This window comes from Thunnus maccoyii, chromosome 7, assembly GCF_910596095.1.
Source record: "Thunnus maccoyii chromosome 7, fThuMac1.1, whole genome shotgun sequence".
NCBI classification, from domain to species: Eukaryota; Metazoa; Chordata; class Actinopteri; order Scombriformes; family Scombridae; genus Thunnus; species Thunnus maccoyii.
Window position 1 is genome coordinate 7,697,068 of NC_056539.1, and position 21,348 is coordinate 7,718,415.

Consider the following 21,348-nt stretch of genomic DNA (forward strand, 5'->3'; position numbering starts at 1 on the left):
GGAGGACATAAAGAATGAATGAAAACTGGCAAAAACAGTAACCTACTTAAAACAATGCCAACCATTTCATTCTTTGTATCAATTATTTGGATGGAAAGCTAGATGGCAGCATTGCTACACTCTAATCTACCAAAACCATCACTGTACACAGCTTGTTTTAAGTCAGCGAGGCTGTTTTCAGTATATGTGCGCAGGCCTGTCTCGCAGCAGACATGTTGCCCTTGTACAGCAGGGAAAGCACAGACGCAACTAATAACATTAATTAATAATGGCTGTACTCAGTGTCTGTGTGTAAACGTGGCAGCATGAAGAATACCAAGAGCCTGTAAGCAGCATACCTAAATGGAATGCAGCCATCATTAATTTTACATGGTTTAACCGCTACGATATGTGAAAAAGGCCTTTACAGTGAGACGTACAGAAGGGAAAGCTGTTGTGGTTAAATCTAAAGTCAGCAAGGCACTGAAGCAGTTTGTCTAGTTTGCTTCACTATGTTGGTTAGTGCTGTTTCAGAGTTTATTGACCTGCTGAAGAAGCTGAGAAAGACCTGACCAACCAAATTATCACAAGCAAACAGACGACTTAATCAATGTCCTCTCTGGAAGCCCATTTTAGTGCAAAGGTCAACTCTCGCCTCAATTTAAACTTTGAGGTACATTTCAAGGCATTTTAAGAATCACTGTGTAATGTGTGGCAGCAGTTTTGAGCAGTCGAAAAACACATATGAACATCTGAAAGATAGTTGGTATATAGGATGAAAAGGGTGATACTGCCTGTACACATCTCACTCACATTTTACAGAATGGACAACCACCTTTCTTCTCAGACAGACTTCATGATGTAGGTCAGCAGTTCCTAATCTTTTGGTTTGTGGCCTTTCAAAGCAAAGCAACGTGTTATTAAGACCTCTTGTCACAGGTTACATATGTCCAAGTCACGAGCTGTTCAGTTCAATAAGCAATGTTTCCTTTTCAGATTGTTTAATTTGAATTTAGAGACCTCCAATGTTTCACAATGGATGAGAAGGTAGCCTGTGGAGTTTTTCACCACTAGCAGCACTACAGAGCAATATTTTCATGAGTGTATCCTCCTTTTGTTTTTATTATTCACAAGTAGTAGGACACATGCGTGTGAGCACACTGTTGACAAAGTACACATTCCTGCTGCCAGTTTCACCACAGTGGTGGTAAGAAACGCAAAAAAAAACTTAGCAATGTGCCCACAAAGGCAAGGAAGAAGGAGACTGTAAGCTAGCTAACATGGATGTAAACATTGGGTGTTTTAATACACTAAATGTAAACATAACTCCACAGGGCAGCTTTAATTATCTGGTGACCCCTGGGAGGGTCCCAAACCCCAGGTTGGGAACCACAGACCTTTTTCAAAAAAAGAAAAAAAAAAAGAAAATTTAAAATCCAATCAATCAATACTGGACCAATACTTGTATATATATATAGTATGTTGTACTTTTGGCCACACCCCATCAGTGACGTAAACCAGGTGTGGGAAAACACCTGCTGAGACACGTACAGGTGTGGGCAGAGCTACAGTGTGTCTGGGAGTTTAAGGAGTTTCCAGCCAGACATCAGCATCACTGTTGTGTCCTGTCTGGTTCAACACGGAACTCTCATCTCAACATTTCAGCGGGCTCTTTAAGAAGAGAGCCTCTCTACATCTGCTGATCTGTCAGCAGGCGCGGTGCCGCCGCCCGTCCTCCCCGCACATCCCGCATCACCGCAGGGCACAGAGGGGACCCACTTTGTGTTCATGCACATGAGCAGCCAGCAGATCGCACGTGGATAATCGATCAGTTCATCGCTATGGCTGATCAATAATTGAACTCAAAATGCGCCGGGCCCACCGTCTTCGCCATCCCGGGCTATGCAGGTGTAAAAGGTAACTAGACGGAGCTGCTGGGGAGCGACACGGCCACGCTTTATCTCCTGGACCTCATCATGCATGTTTTATGTACAGCCATGACATTTTTTAAAGCGTTGGGATGGACGACTTCCTCTGGCACACGTCTTTAATTGTAGTCATCATCGTGTTTGTCCTGTGTGGTGGTTTGTCTGGTTCAGCTGGTTTGGCGACTGGAGGAAGCTGCAGCAGCAGTTTGATCAAGTAAGTGTGATATTAACTGGACACATGACTGAGTGTGATAGTGAACACGATGCACAAGTTTCTATACATGCACATCTATTTGAATTAACCCTCCATACAAACAAGACTGCCCTCATGTAGTTTCAGTTGAACACAATAGCAGCTTCCGGATCTGGAAACATAATGTAGAGATCTCACTTCTACAAGCGCTCTATAGGCTACCATTAAATGCAGTGCTGGAAAGTAACGGAGTACATTTACTCAAGTACTGTACTTAAGTACAATTTTGAGGTACTTTACTTGAGTATTTCCATTTGATGCTACTTTATACTTCCACACCACCACATTTCAGAGGAAAATATTGTACTTTCTACATTTACATTACATTTATTACATTATTTACACTACATTTATTTGACAGCTTTAGTTACTTTTCAGATGAAGATTTGACACAAATGATAATATCACAAGCTTTTAAAATACAACATACTGTTAAAGATGAAACCAGTGGTTTCCAAACTTTTTGGCTTTTGACGTCTTACAAAAAGCAGTGTGTAGTCGGGGTCATATTTCAGATATCTATGAGTTGTTAACAGCTCCACCAAATAGTGATTTTTCCCTCTAAACATCTCACATGGTTTCATTTCAAAAACTGTTCAAATGATCCAAAGTTTCAACAAAAATCAAAGATTAGAGAAAAAGTCCAAACACTGAACACAGATTTGTGTATCAGAACTTTGTTTTATCTTCTTTTCTCTCCCATTAATCATCTCACGACCCCTCAGATTTATCTGGTGACCCTTTGGAGGGGCCCGACCCCTAGGTTGGGAACCACTGGACTAAAATAGCTAAATGTATATAAAGTAGTTGAAACTAGCTCCACCTCCAGCAGCTACAACAGTAACACGCTGCTCTAACACTGATGCTTCACTATTAATAATCTAATGATGTCATATATAATAATATCAGTCAGAGAGACCAAACCACTACTTTTACTGCAATACTTTAATTACATAAAACTGATAATACTTATGTACTTTTATTTAAATAAGGGATCTGAGTACTTCTTCCACCACTGATTAAATGTGTGTTCACTGACGGGCTGCAGACGCCGGAGCTCAGAATGTCCTCGGTTGTGGTGTCCGGAGTGAGAGAGCTGAGACTGGGAGAGCTGCCCATGGACAGCTGGATGACTCACCTGCCGTGCGCTCTGTGGGACATCCCTCTGTACCACCTGGCCATCCCAGGTAGGCTGACGTTAGCTGTTGGTAGTTGCATTATGTCTAGACCATCCTAGATGTTAATGCATATAATAATAATTAGATGTCTTATGATGATTGTATTGATCTTCTCTCCACTCAGGCAGCCACAATGCGATTACTTACTGTCTGGATATGAATGACAGATCCCCTGTTGACCTCACCCAGCCAGACATGCTTCAAAAGCTGGATAAATACATGAAGCCCCTTATTCGCCCCTTTGTGTACAAATGGGCAAAAACCCAGGTAATAAATCACAAAAAAAGCCATACAAGTTACTCTTTGTTAATAAAAATGGATTCAATAATATTTTATGCTGTGTCTTGTAATGTATTCTGCATTCTGTGTCTCGCAGGACTACTCTATAAAGCAGCAGCTGGACTGTGGGGTCAGATACTGTGACCTGAGAATTGCACACAGACCCAATGACAGCTCCACAGATCTGTACTTCTACCACGGTGTTTACACCACACTCACTGTGGAGGTGAAGTAATGGCACACAGACACAAATGTCCACAAGATGTTTCCACACTGAGAGTTATGCTCCTGTAAAGACCCATCTGCACTGAGAACAATAACCAGAAAGATAAACTTAAAGAACAACAACACACTCATTCTCCAGTGAGATATTAAATCCTCCTGTCTCTGCTCTTTATTGTGCTCAAAAAATCAGCATTATGGTCGCAATTGTGGATGTTTATATTTTATTGTAGTGGGAATACAGCCATTTTATTTAGAGTCCTGTTCTTCAGCCCTTTTCTTAAACACACCTTAACACATCAATTCTTTGGCAAGTATGAAAGAGTATTAGATGCTCTAGAAAATTATCCGCTTAGGAATTCATCAGATTTCTGTAAATCTTTCACCACGCTTGATGCTTTTCACCTAAGCAACGTTATCTGTGATGCTACAAAGAAATAATGCAGAAAATATAAAGCATTTCTAAGACACTTCTGTTGTACTCAACATATCTGCAAGAAGAATAAGAATGCTCTTCACTCACCTCTACTCTCCAGCAGAGCTGCCAGGTGGTGAGTGGGAAAAAAAACTTCTTTATCCAGAGCAGATCTGGCAGATCGAACACACTTGACACGCTCCATTAGTAAACCCATGTATGAAAGCCAAAAATCACGTCCTACCACCTAATGGATCCTGGCATTATATGTCGCCAGTTATCATTTGTGCAAAGCTGTAAATTTTTTACTAGATGGCGTCCTGCTGTAAACTGAATGGCATCTTGTGTTTTCCTTTATAGACTGTTCTTATTGAGATAAGAGAGTGGCTGGACGCTCATCCCAGAGAAGTGGTCATCCTCTCCTTCAGCCACTTCCTCGGCCTGAGCCAGGAGCTCCACATGAGGCTGCTCAGAACCATACGCAACATATTCACCTCCAAGCTCTGTCCCAAAATGGTATGGCTTCTCTTGGCGATGTTCTATATTTTTCATATTGTCAATAAATCCCATGAAAAGACTTAAATAAACAATAAATTTATCCTAACAAGTATTGTATGTATAGCCAAAGACTGATATATCCTGTTCCACTGTGCCATAGAGCTCCATTGTTGTCCAACAAATGAAACACACTGTAAATTCTAGTTTATTTTAGCTAATCTATCAAATGTGTATTAATCCGCAGCTGAAAATAGTCCCCAACAAATGCACTATTTACTTCTGTTTGAGTAATATTTGCCAAAAACTACAATGCCCAACTGAAACTACTATGATAATGACCCATTTTTAAAGATTTACATCACAAGATTTCATCCTACTTCAATAGGAACAAACATAGTCTGGAGAAGTCTGAAAGCATTGAGAGACAGAGACGGTTTATGTCTTTTCATGGGGTTTTTTGACAGTAAGAATAACACAAGCCTCGTCCTTTAAATTATAATAAAAAAATCATCAAAAAATGCAACTCAGCCCATTATTCTTTTGATTTCAGGAAGTGTTAAGTCTTCGAAACCTCTGGGCTTTAGGCTACCAAGTGATTGTGTCCTATGAACACAACATTGTCAGCTATCACAGTGACCTGTGGCCACATATTCCTTACTGGTGGGCCAACAAATGCAAAGCTGAGGCTCTTATTGAGGAGTTTGAACACAGGAAACAACGCGGCAGACCAGGTAATGTACCAACGACACAGGCTAGGGACAAAATTATTATTACTTTATTACTTACTACTGTCACTTGTACAATCCCATGTGTGTACTTTGTGTTTCAGGAGGTTTCTTCGTCACAGGAATTAATCTGACAGAGGACCTGAAATACATCTGCACACACCCGACAGAGTCCCTGAAAGACTTGGTGATGTCCACGTACCCGACGCTGCTCAGCTGGGTGAAGGAGCAGACTCCCGGCTCCAAAGTGGACTCTCTCAATATTATTGCTGGGGACTTTATCACAGAGAGCCAGTTTGTACCAGCTGTTGTTACATTGAATGAGAAACTACTGAAATGGTCCTCATGACTTTTACCGATATGCATTATTCTACAAAAAAAAAATGTGAATCACAGCATGAAATACACATGAGCTTGTTTTGTTGAGAAAAATACTCAAGTACTTGAATTATTCATTTAAATATAAATGCACTTATTGGAGGCAGTGAATTGTATATTTCAGTCTTAAAGCTGCTTGGAAACAGACTTTTGGTATATTGAGCTGCACTTGTTTGTTTACATTCAGTTCACTATTTATGCAATGTACTGTATCAGTTGTCACACATCAGCAAGGTGGCCAGCTTAATGTTACGGTGACCGAAGCAATAATGATACAACTAATGTCACCTTAATGTATGCATTTTAGATGAGTAAGCACAAACAATGTATTCACTGACCACATATGACTTATTGTAGGGCACATGTTTTATAAATACGACATGTGGGCAGCAAGTTTAAGAAGTAGCTAAACTGTAAGACGTGTATTTACCCATAGAGAATGTAGAGAAGAAACTTATGCAAAATGCATGGAGAAAAAAAAGTTATTTGCATGAACCCAACCTTGACTGTTCTATTAAGAATTGACTTTATTCAGCAGGTTAGGCCTTGATTTTAAAATAATGCTGCACCACTGTGCCTGTGAAGATACGCTTTTCCAATAAACATGAGCATTTTGAAGAAAATAATCTCACTTTATTCACGGACCATTCAGAAGTACAAATACAATTAAAAATGTTTCCACTTTATGAGCAAAAAATGATTTACTTACTTAAAAGAAGTGACCATGTCTTTGGTATTTTCAGCCACAGAGAATGTCAAACTACTGTACGGTGTCCCTAAAGGGCCACAGTAGGAAAAAAGCTTGTTCCCCTACGTTCCTTTACAATGCTTGCAATTCCCTCATGATAGAACATCACAATTTGTGTTACCTTGCAAAAACTTAATTCTACAATTATTAATTAGCACAGAATGTAATTGACTTTTTTAAACCTTTTAAACGTAAGCTATTAGTTTACTCTAATTCAAATACGTTAATTCATTGCTTAAATAGTAGGCTGCTCACTTCAAAGGTTCTGTTAAAGTCACCATAACAGTCAACATGATGACAAACAGGGAAATAAGAGAGTAACATTAGAGCCACAAAACAGACTTGTTCCTCTTGTTCCTTTTTGTAAAATGTGAAAATGACCTTTAAAAAGGCCTTTGTTCAGATAGTGTACATATGTTTCTACTGTTAGTTTGGGGTTTAAAGCCTCATACAGGGTAAAGAGGATTCATGAATTGTGCATTTACATTTTGTCCATGCTTGTAGGGAGGATAAAAAATTCCCTACCCGCCAGTTCAAAGCAGATTCAGGATTTTAAAACGTTTTCTACAACATTCAAGAGCCAGAACTGTAATCATGACACCAACTAGTGTACTTGAGTTTGTGCTATGAATGTTTTTTGTTTTGTATTGTTTTATTTGTCTGTTTGTATTTTTGCTGTCATGGATGGTTGTTGTTCTTGTTTTATTATTATATGCACTGATTTTAAACTATAATGTAATTTTAATGATAGCTTGAACCATCAATACCCATCAAGGGACTGATGTTGGAAATTAGCTTCGGCTATTTACACATGTACAGTATGTCAGACTCTGGTCCTGAAACTGTCGCTGTTCTCTGTACTTGTCTCTTAGAAATAAACTAATAAACTAAAAACTAAAGAGTGTGCATGCTTCTTCCATAATCATTTTTTTCTGTGATTAATTAGAATAATTAACTTAATTGTTGCATTTAGAGACAGTTAATGAATGAGTTACATTTAAATTATGGAATTACAATCTTAAAAAGTTAAAATGGTGTTGTTGAAAACATTGATTAAATGAAATGAATGATTTAATTATTCTGCCATTAGATTAGTGTGTATTATGTATATATTCTTAAATGTACAGTTTCTGTTTCACCTACAGGTCAATCTAAAGATCCTCTCTATAATAAACAGAGTAACAAGAGCTCCCATTGGCCAGCACTTGTGTGGCAAAGGCAAAAAGAAGTGTCTTATGAAGGTGGCCATTATGTTCTGAATGTATCAACTGCAGTAATCAATAATAAATAACCACAGAAAAATCTAGAATTATACCAGCAGCTCTGTCCAGCCTTAATTAGTTGAAGAAAAGAATGTCAGGATTTTTATTCATACTGTCCTCATTTAATCAGGGACTTTGCTTTGGTCTGCTTCCTTGTTTTGTTGTTTTCCTACTTCCTGTTGGTTGCTGCCTTCTATGTGAGATGGCTTATTGATATGTTGATGAGTTACATCTAGGAAGGGTTGTCTGCTTATGTAATGGAAAGATATGTAAATAAACTTGACATGAACACTTTGTCCTGACTCATTTTGTTCTTTTAAAAGACAGTAGTAATATTTCTCTTTTTTAAACTCAGAAATTGATGATCCAATAAAAAAATATAGATTTAGTAGTTATGAGGTAGATTTAAAAACAAACCAGACCATTCATGACAAATAAGCCTCAAAAACTTTAAATGTTTTGCAAGTAAAAAGAAAATGGAAGCACCATTATCACTGATAACAAGTTCCTCAGCACATGATGAAACATTTGGTGATACAAAGATTTTATAAATGAAATAAAATCACATGACGATAACAGTAGAAAATAAGCCAGTACATAACTGAGGGAACAATAAACCCTTCTGACCTCTCAATCTCATTTCTAAAATATAACTTTTTAAATTATTTCTGTGAAGAGCATACATCATTTACATAATTACATTGCAAGTTGATGAAATAATTCATCTTAGCTCAATGTTTTTATATGCAATTCTATAAAATGTTGGAGTTTTCTGCAGGAATTTATTTATTTATTTTAATGATTTCACGAACATTTCAGCACCAACATATAGGCATTACATCTCTTTTGCATCAAACATACAAGAAATAATCCAAGCAGCAGTAACCTATCATAAATATAACGTAAAAAGATAACAAACAATAAAAGCAAAATAGAGTAAAAAATGAATACATAAAACACACACAAAAAAATTAAATAAATAAAAATAATGCAGGTTGCAAAATGTATTGAAGATGGTCATGTCTAGACAGTTACCCTAGATTTGCGGAACTCTCGCGAGATATGTACGCGTTGTTTCTTCATTTTGCGCGTTGTACAAAGTAATGATGTTTCATGATGTGACAGCGCTGTGGTTAAGGTCTGGTTATGTTTAGGCACAAAAAAACCCCACTTGGTTAGGGTTAGGGAAAGACCATTGTTTGGGTTAAAACGATCACTCTCGCGAGATCTTTCTCACCTTCTTGTTTGACACTTGCTTGCCCCGCCTCCTCCGACACGTCACAGCAACGAAGCACCGGGCTGTTGTGAAAAAGCAGTTTGTCTTCTTTGAGGAGAAATGTGTCAAGTGTGAATGAAGTGTGACATCACTTGCCTTGGCATTTTTCAGACATAGGACACTGTTGCCTTTTACGTCGCAGGGCGTGAACGCGAACTTATAAGTCCTTAAAAATGCAGTTGTTGTTATTAGGACGGAGCCAACAACGCAGATGAATCAGGAAACACAAAGTTTAGTCTCCCCCCTCCTCCTTTGTTCAATTTGTGGTCGATCATTTAAAGGAATTGGATAAAGGAAGTGGTATTGATCATATGATGACTTGCGCGAACAGGATTCTCAGATCCATAAGTTCAGTTTTCAGTGAGTCTCCTGAAGGTCTGTGACTGACTTGTCCGACATGGATTACAGCTGCCAGGACTGGATGTCATCTCTACCCGAGGAGCTGTGGGACGTTCCTCTGACAGACCTGGCCATACCTGGTACAGATAACTCCTCTTCTCTTCCCGTGTGTTTGCACCGTACCTTTGTAAAATGAATCAACCTGCGCAGAATATTCATCCTATACAGCACAGAGGAGCACAGATCAGCCAGTATAGACATTCAAGTACTACAGGACAGTCAGACTAATGATATATATACGGTTGAATTATGTTAATTATAGCTGAAACAACTGATAAACTGGTTAGTTGATCGACAGATTCAGTTTTTTCAGCAAAAATGTCAAAATTCACTGATTCGAGCTTCTTAAATGTGAATATTTGCTGCTTTTACGATAGTAAACTGAATATCTCTGTGTTTAGACTATTTACATTCTTTACAAGCAATTTGAATAAAAAGTGGACTTTGGCTCTGGAGAAAAATAATTTTAGTGAATACAACAATAAAGACTCAGTCTCTGACTTCAATTGGTTTTGCATTTTAGTCTTGTAGAAAGGTAAACCAGTTTCCCCAGTTCAGAGTTCTGAAGAACATGTAAAGCTTTAATTTGCTTTTTCATCCAGGGAGCCATGATGCCATGAGCTACTGTCTGGATATAAACTCCCCCTTGGTCAGGTCTGAATCAGACTGCTTCAGGCTCCTGGATGGAGTTTTCTACTGCTTTACAAGACCTGCCATTTTTAAATGGGCTACAACACAGGTATGTATGGTGGAAGAGTATAAATAGCATCAGCTGGACAACTTGTTCTGATTATAATGTAGTTGACAAAGTGGTTTGAGGACCCCTATGGGACTGAGACGTTATTGCTGTGGGGGGTTTTGCACACACCACTTCCCAGACATCACCTGGAAGTGAAGCTACAAGATTGTCCAGTCATACCCCCCCCCCCTCTATCTGTTTTGGGTGGGAGAACTAACATGTCTATTATTCTAATTGGTACATGGAGTTTGCTGATCTCACATAATTCCCATTTGGATCAAATGTAAGTAAATTAAATTAGTAAAACAAGGAACCAACGAACCAATGATTTTCTGCAGTAACTGATTTATTTTGGCCACTGGAAGACAGCAGACATAAGCTGTAAAGCCAAACATATTATCATATTGACATATGACAAACTTGTTAGCAAAAGTTGCTTATTTACACATCCAGCAGTTACAAAGCAACATTATAATTCATTTGGAGTCGTGTTTCTGTTCACCTGACACATGTAAGTCCAATATTCACTCTCCTTTTAGCTCTGTTTTAGTCTCCTCCTGCAACTCCTGAGGGAAATATCTGGCTCTTCAGCTGTTAAATGCTTCACTATGTTCACCAGCTAGTTGCTAACTGTGTCTGTCTGCGGTTTGGTGCAGAGCAGGTAGTGTACAGTCAGTTTTCATTTTTACTGATAACAGCTTCCTGCTGCGTCTGGAAACGGTGCCGATGAGAACAGTGAGAGCCAAAACAGTAAAGTTGTGAGCTGGAAAACAAAAACAATGAGCTGAAAGTTACTGAAAGGCACCATAGAGCTGCAGAACTGCAGGGTCAGGTGATAATTATCTGTGGGTTTTCGTCACTACGAGCGATTCCTGTTACATATGCAGAGTCATTTGATCCATTTTTAACAAAAAAATATTGATTATAGCAGCTTTAAGTAATGGAAAAGCATTTTTTATATGCTACATGAGAAAGACAGGTGCAAGTGCAGGGACCAATCACATTTCTTGGCTTTGTGAATGGAGGTTTTCTGACTATTGATACATTTTTTTATCAATAACTGTAACATAATATATCTAATTTTCATATAACATACTTGCATATGTAGTATCCAAACATGTATTATGTCAGTATTGTGATAACATGGCTCCTCCCCTCAGGACAAAAGCATTGAGGAGCAACTTTCGATGGGCATTCGGTTCTTTGATCTCCGCATTGCACACAAGCCTGACGACATCTCCAATGACCTGTATTTCACACACGTCATATACACACATTTAACAGTCTTGGTTAGTATAACCATCTTAATTAAACTGCCCTTAGTTTGGGCTTTTGGGGAATATGTATGTATTGTTTATGCATCAATCCCTCCTTTACAGGAAACACTGTCATCTGTTGCCACGTGGCTGAAGTCTCACCCAAAGGAGATTGTTATCCTTGCTTGCAGCCATTTTGAGGGAATCAGCGACGGACTCCACGAATCATTCATTTTATCCCTGAAGAAGCTGTTCGGCTCAAAACTTTGCCCCCGAAAGGTTAGTTTTCTCCTCATACAGCTGATTGACTGTATAAAAACCACCCTGTGCCTGACAAAGCCTAACCTGCCTCACACAGGAGTCAGTCCTGACCTTGCGCAGTCTGTGGGCATCTGGTTACCAGGTCCTGCTGTCCTATGAATCCCAAACTGCAGTGAGACATCAGGAGCTGTGGCCTGCCATCCCCTACTTGTGGGCCAATAAGCGCACAGCTCAAGGAGTGATCAGTTACCTGGAGTGGAACAAAGACCTCGGGCGTCCAGGTGAGTTTCAGTTACTCTCTTCTTTCCTGACATTCACTACACTGACTTGGGAGCACAAAGAGTAGAGTTCATGACATTAGAGACTTCTTTGAAGACTAAATTGACAAGTGTGTACTAATTATTAATGTTTTTTTTTCTCAGATGGCTTCTTCATCTCTGGCCTGAACCTGACAGCTGATAGGAATTACATCACCATGAACCCAAAGCAGTCCCTGCGGACGCTGACCTTCAGTAATTGGGAGTATTTGAGGAAATGGCTGGAGGAGCAGATACCTGGGTCGGACCCCAAGAGCCTCAACATCATTGCAGGAGACTTTGTGGGTCCACTTCCACTCTGTTCTCTGGTCATTGCACTGAACCAAAAACTTCTACGAAAGAACAGCAGTCAGAATAAAAAGTGTTATTAGCTGCTGTGGATGTGTAATTCCATGGGGACTGATCCCAAGATAGCTACTGAAACATATACCTCATTGCCACTTTTCTATATTTCTGTCAATTTAAATGTCTACTTTGTGAGTTTTAACTGAAAGAGATGGTTTGAAAGAAATCTATATCTACCAATCTGAGTTTCTGTATTTCTTACACTAACTTAAGGTTGTTTTTTTACCCAGAAACCTTTATATATGTTTACAAGAATGCACATCGTTCCGTTTGTAAACTGTATTTTCTAATATTTTAATATACTCTTTGTTACATACAATCTTTTTTTTTACAACGATTGTGGTGCAGTCTATCTGTCCCACGGCTGCTGTCGTGCAGCAGAAAAGGATTTCTCTCCTCCCAGCGTTGTTATCTGCCTGTGAACAGTTTCTTGTAGCGTCCATAAGCAGCCGTGCTGATGATGACCTTGACAACAGCCGAGCCCTCATCTGCATTCACGTGCACGTCCTGAACGGCGGCCTCTTTGTACAGCCAACTGTGGATGAAGATGCACATTTACTACGGATGCTCTGTTATTTCTAAATATAACACAGTGGGAAAAAACAGCTCACCTTAACTGAGGAGTGCTGAGGTCTACTTTGAGATTCAGAATTTGTTTTCCTGTAGAGTTCACGATCTCTTCCTCCACTGCTTTCTTCAGCACATCCAGGCCTCGCTCTTCCAAAGCAGATATGGGCAGTGTGTTGGGCTCTGCAGACTGATAGCTGAGAGGGACGATGAAAGATTGTTAAGATTCATTTCTTCTTAAGACTGAATCCTGGAAAAATATTATAATGTCTGCAATCCTTTTATCTAAATCCAAATCATTATATTGCTTTGGGTACAGTTAAATATGCTATTTTATGACATAAATTCAGTTGTATAAGTAAAATTGTGTGTTTCTGTGATGCAAGGTCTTGTTTGGAGAGATGCAACCTGTCATAAAATCTTCCAGATCTTGTACAGTAGTCAACAGATGCCTGTATTTTCCTTTTTTTCCTCTAGGGATAAACATGGTCTTATTTTTAGTCTAAATAGACTTTAAAAGATCTTTCAAACAAGCAGGTAACCTACAGTATATCAGGATGTTTGCTCTTACTTGTCAACAAGGTCTATTTTATTGTGGACCTCAATCATGGAGCTCATCAGCCTGTCGGGGATTTGTAGGTTCTTCAAAACACTGAGTACGTTCACCTTCTGATTCACCGTCTCTGGATGGCTGATGTCTCTGACATGAATCAGCAGATCCTGGAAGTGCAAGAAAGACAACACACTTTACTCTGATGTATTCTTTTTCAAAAACCAGTTACATCAGAACTTTGAAACCAAACACACCACATTTACACTCTGTGTGAAAGCAAAAGAATTTCTGATAATCTTTGATATGAGCGGAAGGTACGTACAGAGTGTTTAATATCTTCCAGGGTGGCAGAAAAGGAGTCGATGAGCTGGTGGGGCAGCTGGGACAGGAAGCCGATGGTGTCCACGTACAGCACAGTCATGCGACTGGGCAACTGGCCGGCGTGGACGGTGACGTCCAGGGTGGCGAAGAGCTGGTTTCTGGGCTGGAGACCGCTGTCACCAGTCAGTGCTTTGATCAGAGTCGTTTTTCCTGATGAGGGAAATAAATGAATAAAGTCACTGTCATCGAACTGAAACTCTGAATATTGCAAATATCAAGACTGGTGTTGTGTGTTTCCAGTCTCTCACCACAGTTTGTATATCCCAGCACAGAGACGATGGGGAACTCCTTGTGTTTGCGCTGAGATCGCAGCAGATTCCTCTTTTTACGCAGCTTCTCCAGCGCTGAGCGAATCTTCATCTCCCGCTCCTTCAACAGTCTCTGCTGGACCTCCATCAGCGTCTCACCTGTAAGGACCAAGCTGAAGCTAGAGTCCATCAGGGAAGCTTAAAGGACGGGTTCACCATTTTTCAAGTCTGTCTTAAATCTCTTAATCTTTTAACAGCCAGTATGAACAGGAGGATTGATTACAGCGAGGAAAACCTTTTTCAATGTTCGTATGGACACCTGACTGTTGTTTTAAGACAGACTTGAAAAACTGTGGACCTATCCTCAAACATCCATGCAGACATGTGTACACTGTGGTCGACCACTCAGGTGTAATGGTGTTACCTGAACCTCCGATGTATCTCGCCCCTCCACCCTGCTGATCCAAGTTTGCGATTTCATTTTTCAGACGAGACCTGAAACCAGCATTAAAAAAAGTATTGTACATCAGTAGGAATTCATCTTGGTATCAGACTTATTCAAAATCCCAGAGGGTAGAAATGTGACCAAAAACAAAGGCTGAAATTGCAAAATGTTTTCAATGATGCAACCTTAACAAGGGAATCTCTGCCAGAGAGATCTGTAACTTGGCCTCTTTAGTTCTGGCATTGCAGCGGAAGATGTGGAGGACCACAGAGTATCTGTCAAACACTTTCACCGCCCAGGCTTCCTCAAGCTCCCTCTGAAAAGATTTTTTTTTTAAAGTCTCAGTGCATGAAACATTTCTATACATGAACAGAAAGCGACTGTCAGACAATCTCACCTCAGACAAAGGGGACAGACGCTCCACATTGACAAAAACAGCTGTGATTCCTGCTGTTCGCCTGATTTTCTCTGGAGTGGAAACAGCACAGATGAGTCATATTACAACATACATGTGCAGATTCACAGGTGGGAACTGAAAGAGGATCATACCTGTGAGAGACTGGAAATTGCCTTTTCCAAATATCCTCTTCTTTTCTGGCGTCTTGGTCGAGAGGATGATCTTGTCCACCACTCTCCAGTTATCTAAGGTGTTTACAAGCCCTTCAGCCTCGGCCATCATCAGCTCAGCTGCAAAGGAAGCCATTAAAAGAGTGAAATAACACCTCTAAGCATCACTCACACGCTCATATCTTAATGATTGTGTTGTTACCGGTGGTCAGATACTGCTTCCTGCTTCCCCACTTGACATCAGGGTGAACGATGAAGACCCTGTGATGGCCCTCGATGCCTGTAGGAACCTGCTGCTGGAACAGCTCCTCCACCTCGCTGTCCTCGATGAAATCTTCACCCTCATCATCCTCCAGTGTGGAATCAAAGTGCTGCTGTCCACCTTTGAGGTCATCTGTGCTCTTGAAAGTGCGTGTAGAGAGTGCAAAGGCTCTGGACTGCAGGGTGGAGACAGCTCTCAGCCAGTGTTGGTGACAGTATATCACTGCAGCTGCATGGTGAGAGGTGAGGAGGGGTCTGCAGGTTGTTGAGGCTGCTCTCTGCCCGCTGTGTGTGCAGGGTCGCTGCAGCAGGGGGAACCATGAGTGAATCCTCCTCAGTGCTGTCATGTTGTTTCAGGAAGCTGTCTTACTGGTGGCATCGGGACCGCAGTTAGATGTCACTCTCACCTCTGATCAGACAGTATAAACTGTCTCACATGTGACAGAACCTGCAGGTCACCCACCAGCACTGTGTACGTCTTCTTCTTCTTCTTCTTCTTGCTCACTGAAGCATCACAAACCAGCCTGAGACTCTCACGCTGCCACTGTCTTTATTTCAAACTATAAATATATTCAGAAATAGAGTCTAACTGTTTGAAAGAAGGTATATTATCTAATAACACATGCGCTATCAGGGTTGTGAGCTTCAGATTTAGAGGTGTAGTTTTTTTCGCCCCGAGTTTGGTCTTCCAGGCAGCGTTTTTTTTTTTTTTCCGTGCTGTGTACTTTGGTAAAACACTGAGGGTTCAGTACCTGTCACATGCTGTCAGATACAGGCTCTCAGTGTATGAGATTCAGCCCTGAGTGGAGTTTGTGTTTGCATGTGAATTCTATTGTCCAAATTGTACCCAATTTGGACGGAAGAATCTGCCTGCAAGTCCAAACTCAGGGACTAAAATTAGCTACGTGCATGCCGTTGTTGTGTTCGTTCCTGTTTACGTCACTTCCGCTGTAGTTTCGCAGATTTATAAAAAAAACCAAACAAACAAAAAAGCACTACTGAAAAATTAACGAGAAACACTGAAACTAGTGTAAAGCACATTACATTTTCTGACACAAACGTACAAAACAGAGTTTAAAATGTTTCATTTGTTCTGCTTTTACTTTTTAATGTAATTTTATTGAGTTAATGTTCAAACTGCTTGATATTCTGGTTTACAGTATCCTGATAGCTCAGAATTTGTATTTATATGAATTTTGACAGGAATACATTTTAATGCTTTGGGTCCATTTTAGATTCATTTTCATTACAGCTGGTTAAATATTAAGCAATTAGTGGGAACTAGTTTTAGCAGTTTTAGTTTCAGTATGAGTATTAAAGCCATCATCTTGTTGTACAGAGTATTATGAATCCCAGAGTTAATTTATTTATTTGTTGAATACAAAGTTCAAAGACTCACACCAACTGAGAAAATGACTAAATATGACAAATAAACTGAATCATATGATTAATATGAAGTGAACTTTGAAGTGAAGTAAGTGAATATTAAGCAAATAATAATAAGATTATATAAATTAATAGGCTAAAAACTGGAATGAGGTTAAGTGTCATTTCTGTCTGAGAGTTACTTTACTTAAAATTAATAAACAGGAAAAGTTTAATATTTGGTTCCTCTTTTGACAACATCACTTTTAGAGTACCGCTGCCATTTGCCTACATCACTGTGTAGTGTGTTTGTGTGTGTGTGTGTGTGTGTGTGTGTGTGTGTGTGTGTGTGTGTGTGTGTGTGTGTGTGTGTGTGTGTGTGTCTGATGGGTGGGTGGGTGTGTTTGACATATAGTAAAAAGAAGTCAAACAGGTCGCACCACTCTGCACACAGACGGGATATAGTCAGATGGAAACTCAGTAGCAGCTATTAATCCTGCGTGTTAATGTTTTATTTTAACAACCATCGACGTTGGAAAAGATAAGAGAGAGAGAGAGACCAGGTAGCACAACAAGCCGCAACATGACTGACAATGAATTCCTTCAGAGTGAATAAAGGTGTGCTGTGACAAGGAGTTGTTAAAGGAAACGAGTCGAGGGGAGGATTTAAACCGGCATATAAATCAGTGGTGGACCTGTCTTCGTTTCCCAGATTAAAGAGTGAAATATCTTTGGATTATTTTTGCGTCTTGCGTGCGCAAACTTGCCCTCAGCGGGCGATGCCGGTGTCACTGTGGCGGACAGGACTGCTGCTCAGCTTCCTCACTTTGTGCGCCAGTGTGGGTGAGATAACTCTGTCTGTTCATGTAGCTAGATTACATACTGAGATAACTCTTTACACTGAACCCTACTGATGATTTACCTGTGCTGTTTCACTTCTTTCCTTACAGAGGAAGAGTGCGTCCTTGGCATAGTCGGACGGCCTGTCTCACTGCCTTGCTTTTACCCGGAATTAATAACCTTTGTGAATATTTCCATTGAGTGGAGGAGAGACAGTGAAGTGGTGCTCAGATCAGTGTGGGCAGAGGATGGAAATGTGGAGATATGCAGTAAGAACAGCGTCACAATCTCAGCTGATGCTCCAATGACTGGAAACTTGTCTCTGAAGCTGCCCAATGTTGATGTCAAAGAGGACAAAACCTATTATAGTCTGTTCCTCATATCACCAGGAAATCAAAGTGCTCCGCTGTGCACCGTGTGCCTCAGGACAGCAGGTCAGTGTCAAACACATAGGCTGTTATCAGAAGAATAAGATCCCCTTGATTAACAATTTGTGTCTGATTTGTTTTTTTTCCACAAAAAAGTATAATTACCTCGTTAAAATCCTTAAAATGACATCTACTACCTTCTCCCCCATTAAATATTACGGAATCTGGAAATATGCAATAAATTTCATTTCAGCAGGTAGTGAAGATGGCTCAGTGGATTGTTTTCCTGAGCTAATTGGATCACTTCCAAAACTGACAGACATCCACTCGAGCTGTCTTCACAGATGTGCAGACAACATCAGGAGAGACCCTTCACTCCCTGGTCACTGCATGTTCACCACCCTCCCCTCAGACAAGGTCATAAGGGTCATGAGGGCACTGGCCAACTGTCTGAAAAACAGCTTTTTCCCTAGAGCTGTGGACAAGCTGTTGACTCCCCCCCTTGCAATAACTGCAATAACTTCTCTTACAGTTGCAGTTAGATATTTGTATATGTATAATATTATTGTACTGACTGTAAAGGAACTAACTCCTCTCATTGTTGGTTGTTCACAGCAAGTTACAGTTCCCCGTTGCTGCTGAGGGAGGAAGCAGCGCAGGGTGATGAGACATTCTTCTTGTGTCAGTCCAGCGGCGGCTTTCCTGAACCTGCTGTTTACTGGCTCATCAACGACACACAGGAGCCCCCCGAAGGCTCAGTGAGGACCCTGGCGGCATCACTCCCAGACTCCCGTCTCTACAACGTCACAAGCCACCTGACGGCCAACATTTCCAAAGATTCCAGCGTGTCGTGCATCATAGAGAACCCGTCCATGAAGGAAACCTTGTCGTCCACAAGCTGTGAGTGATTCATTCAGTTTATCAGGCCTCAAACACACCAGCAGGTCACCACTTGGTCACTAATGTCTGGTTCTTGTTGGAGCTCAGATGGAGATCAGGGAGGCCCGGTGGTGAGTCGAGCATCACAGGCCATGTGGATGTTCAGCACGGCTCTCTGTGTGGTGGTTGGGGTCATGGTGGCGGCAGGAGTGGCCTATCAGATCCACCTGGACAGGATGAGTAAGAAGAAGAAGGAACAATACCAACACAGCCGTCCAGGCAGAGGTAGGCATCTGCTGCTGGAGACGTTTTATTTTTAATAACATTACAAGAGAGATCAGTAGTCACAGTGTGAGAAAGAAATTCAAGAATCTGTTTAGAACTGATCAAACAATACAGAAACTCACCTTCTCTAAAATAAACGACACAAATCTGTGTGGAGGTTTCTCACCTGTGACAACTTTAAAACACAGATTTTCAATCTGTTATAAAATTCAAGCCTTTTGGTCTGACGTTTTAGACATGATGCTTTACTGATCATCCTCAGCTCCTCTGAATCAACAGTGAACCTTTTTCCTTCTTATTCCTGAAACAAAAATTACTGTCTCGACCATCAACATCTGACATTTAAAGAAGATAAAACAAACTCTCTGGATTTGATAAAAGTTGGCAGCATCTTTTTAAGTAACTTGAAACTTGAAATTTAGAATCTAAATTTTATACTTCATCAATATTTCATAGTATCATCAGGCTGCAACTAATGGTTATTTTCATTGTCGATTAATCTGTCCATTATTTTCTTGATTAATCGATTAGTTGTTTGGTTGTTTAAATGTCAGAAAATGGTGAAAAATGTTGATCACTTTTTTCCAAAACCCAAAATGCAACCTCAGCACAGTCCACAACTCAAACATATTCAGTTTACTGTCATTAAAGACTGAAGAAACCAGAAAATATTCACATTTGAGAGACTGGAATGAGAGAATTTTAGTATTTTTTCTATAATAAATGACTCAAAACAATTATCTAAATAGTTACCGATTAATTTTCTGTCAATTGACTAATTGTTGCAGCTCTAGTAGGGACACAAGGTGAAATTGTCTAGGCTCTTTGTTGCATTTACTCCCTTTTTTCCCCTTTTATTTATTTTTTATCATCTGTATGTGAAGAAACTGTTCAATAAATATATGTGTGGCTGAAAGAGCAAGCCGAGTTTGAAAGTTTCAGTCCAAATACAATCAGTGCAGCAGCAGGTTTCTGTGTAGATTATTGTTTAAACTGAAACATCTGGATTCTTCTGAATGTCATTTTTACAAAGATTTTCTGATGTACTGGTAGGTGGCAGGTGAAGGAAACAGGGAGGAATATACAGGATGATAAATAACATCATGACACGGACTCATTAGTGCAGTGGTTGTGAAACTCTGAATAAAGTTATGTGTACTTGTGATGCCTCACTTTAGACGTGTTCAACCAGGAGACACAAAAAGGTGGTATTCCGTATTTCACAAGAAGAAAAGCGAAAATGAGAGAAAAATCTGAAAACCTACATATATTTTGTGTAACCACAGTATCTGGTGACCCCTGACTTTTTAGAACCCCCCTTCAAAATCAAGACCAGTTTTTCCATCTGGTCGAATTATTGGACATCTACTTGTCACACCCTTTTGTAGAATTTATTATCATGTTGTCTAAAGCACAATTTGAACCAACTGCACAAACTATACTGACACTCGGTGTGATCAGACTAGTGGCTCATTAATAATATTAAACAAGTCACCTCAAATAATCTGTTTTATTTAAAACGAGTTGGAAATCAAATGTATTTACTATTTAAGTAACTATTTACTGGAGAAATCAAACAACCTGCAGTGAAGGAAATGTCACAGAGATGTTTCTTAAGCTTTATTCATTTGCAGGAACTGGAACTCAAATGCTTCACTTCAGTAGAAAGTATTAATTGTCTCAATTCAGGTGTTGAAATGACATAAAATGTATCCTATCAAGAAGACCTGGTAGACCTTGTAATGTGCTTTTGGTTTTGTTCTAACTGAAATGACTGTTTGTCATCATCAGGATACAGAAGGCGAAATCTGTACATGGAGGAAACGGAGGCGATGAAGTCGGAACCAAAGGAGACTGATGTGTAATTTTTTAACTGGCGGGTTTCAATCTGACACAACAGAGCACTGATTTGTAAATATATATATATATATATTTGTTGTGGTTCACTACTTAAGTATTCCGTCTTGAGCTTTGGCTTTTTAAACAGAACCTGCCGATAATAAGTATAGTCACTGTAAATTAAACTGTTGACATGTTTCATCTCATCCCCTATCTTCATTGTTTACTGGAAACTCCCTTCCATTTCTCAGAGTGGAGTCTTTGTGTTTCAAGGTTTAATAAAAGACACTCA

General features: G+C 39.9%; 4 protein-coding genes across 5 annotated transcripts; 3 read left to right on the top strand and 1 right to left on the bottom strand.

Moving 5' to 3' along the window:
• The first annotated feature begins 1,552 nt into the window (after window positions 1-1,552).
• Window positions 1,553-7,454, top strand: plcxd1 (phosphatidylinositol-specific phospholipase C, X domain containing 1). Of its 2 annotated transcripts, XM_042416914.1 has the most exons (8): window positions 1,553-1,896; window positions 2,079-2,121; window positions 3,209-3,347; window positions 3,463-3,605; window positions 3,715-3,843; window positions 4,615-4,770; window positions 5,303-5,483; window positions 5,582-7,454. In XM_042416914.1, exons 1-8 carry the CDS (start codon window positions 1,847-1,849, stop codon window positions 5,824-5,826), a joined length of 1,086 nt encoding a protein of 361 aa, XP_042272848.1. In that variant the 5' UTR covers window positions 1,553-1,846; the 3' UTR covers window positions 5,827-7,454. The 2 variants fall into 2 exon arrangements, with proteins under 2 accessions (XP_042272848.1, XP_042272849.1); XM_042416915.1 differs by having other exon boundaries at window positions 1,553-2,121; window positions 3,153-3,347.
• A 1,637-nt stretch (window positions 7,455-9,091) lies between these two features.
• si:dkey-66a8.7 (PI-PLC X domain-containing protein 1) lies at window positions 9,092-12,628 on the top strand. The gene is made up of 6 exons (XM_042416838.1): window positions 9,092-9,620; window positions 10,143-10,279; window positions 11,440-11,568; window positions 11,659-11,814; window positions 11,894-12,077; window positions 12,219-12,628. The coding sequence occupies exons 1-6, from the start codon at window positions 9,539-9,541 to the stop codon at window positions 12,482-12,484; spliced, it is 954 nt and encodes a 317-aa protein (XP_042272772.1). The 5' UTR covers window positions 9,092-9,538; the 3' UTR covers window positions 12,485-12,628.
• Window positions 12,629-12,736: 108 nt separating this feature from the next.
• On the bottom strand, window positions 12,737-16,175 carry gtpbp6 (GTP binding protein 6 (putative)). The gene is made up of 10 exons (XM_042416836.1): window positions 15,422-16,175; window positions 15,202-15,339; window positions 15,050-15,120; window positions 14,838-14,968; window positions 14,632-14,702; window positions 14,208-14,366; window positions 13,901-14,109; window positions 13,597-13,745; window positions 13,070-13,222; window positions 12,737-12,993 (listed from the first exon to the last, which is right to left on the bottom strand). The coding sequence occupies exons 1-10, from the start codon at window positions 15,825-15,827 to the stop codon at window positions 12,867-12,869; spliced, it is 1,614 nt and encodes a 537-aa protein (XP_042272770.1). The 5' UTR covers window positions 15,828-16,175; the 3' UTR covers window positions 12,737-12,866.
• Window positions 16,176-17,214: 1,039 nt separating this feature from the next.
• On the top strand, window positions 17,215-21,330 carry LOC121900472 (T-lymphocyte activation antigen CD80-like). The gene is made up of 5 exons (XM_042416839.1): window positions 17,215-17,688; window positions 17,796-18,119; window positions 18,669-18,953; window positions 19,041-19,217; window positions 21,009-21,330. Exons 1-5 carry the CDS (start codon window positions 17,625-17,627, stop codon window positions 21,080-21,082), a joined length of 924 nt encoding a protein of 307 aa, XP_042272773.1. The 5' UTR covers window positions 17,215-17,624; the 3' UTR covers window positions 21,083-21,330.
• The last annotated feature ends 18 nt before the right edge of the window (window positions 21,331-21,348 follow it).

Excerpts from the sequence above, each read along its gene's own strand:
- plcxd1 (XM_042416914.1), top strand. The coding sequence starts at position 1,847 with ATGCGCCGGGCCCACCGTCTTCGCCATCCCGGGCTATGCAGGTGTAAA. Across the intron at positions 3,844-4,614 it reads ACACCACACTCACTGTGGAG|ACTGTTCTTATTGAGATAAG; the intron begins GTGAAGTAATGG and ends TTTCCTTTATAG. Across the intron at positions 5,484-5,581 it reads GAAACAACGCGGCAGACCAG|GAGGTTTCTTCGTCACAGGA; the intron begins GTAATGTACCAA and ends TTTGTGTTTCAG.
- si:dkey-66a8.7 (XM_042416838.1), top strand. The coding sequence starts at position 9,539 with ATGGATTACAGCTGCCAGGACTGGATGTCATCTCTACCCGAGGAGCTG. Across the intron at positions 10,280-11,439 it reads TTAAATGGGCTACAACACAG|GACAAAAGCATTGAGGAGCA; the intron begins GTATGTATGGTG and ends TCCTCCCCTCAG. Across the intron at positions 11,815-11,893 it reads CAAAACTTTGCCCCCGAAAG|GAGTCAGTCCTGACCTTGCG; the intron begins GTTAGTTTTCTC and ends TGCCTCACACAG.
- gtpbp6 (XM_042416836.1), bottom strand. The coding sequence starts at position 15,827 with ATGACAGCACTGAGGAGGATTCACTCATGGTTCCCCCTGCTGCAGCGA. Across the intron at positions 14,110-14,207 it reads GCTGGGATATACAAACTGTG|GAAAAACGACTCTGATCAAA; the intron begins GTGAGAGACTGG and ends TTCCCTCATCAG. Across the intron at positions 13,223-13,596 it reads AAAATAGACCTTGTTGACAA|CTATCAGTCTGCAGAGCCCA; the intron begins GTAAGAGCAAAC and ends CGTCCCTCTCAG.
- LOC121900472 (XM_042416839.1), top strand. The coding sequence starts at position 17,625 with ATGCCGGTGTCACTGTGGCGGACAGGACTGCTGCTCAGCTTCCTCACT. Across the intron at positions 17,689-17,795 it reads CACTTTGTGCGCCAGTGTGG|AGGAAGAGTGCGTCCTTGGC; the intron begins GTGAGATAACTC and ends CTTTCCTTACAG. Across the intron at positions 19,218-21,008 it reads ACACAGCCGTCCAGGCAGAG|GATACAGAAGGCGAAATCTG; the intron begins GTAGGCATCTGC and ends TGTCATCATCAG.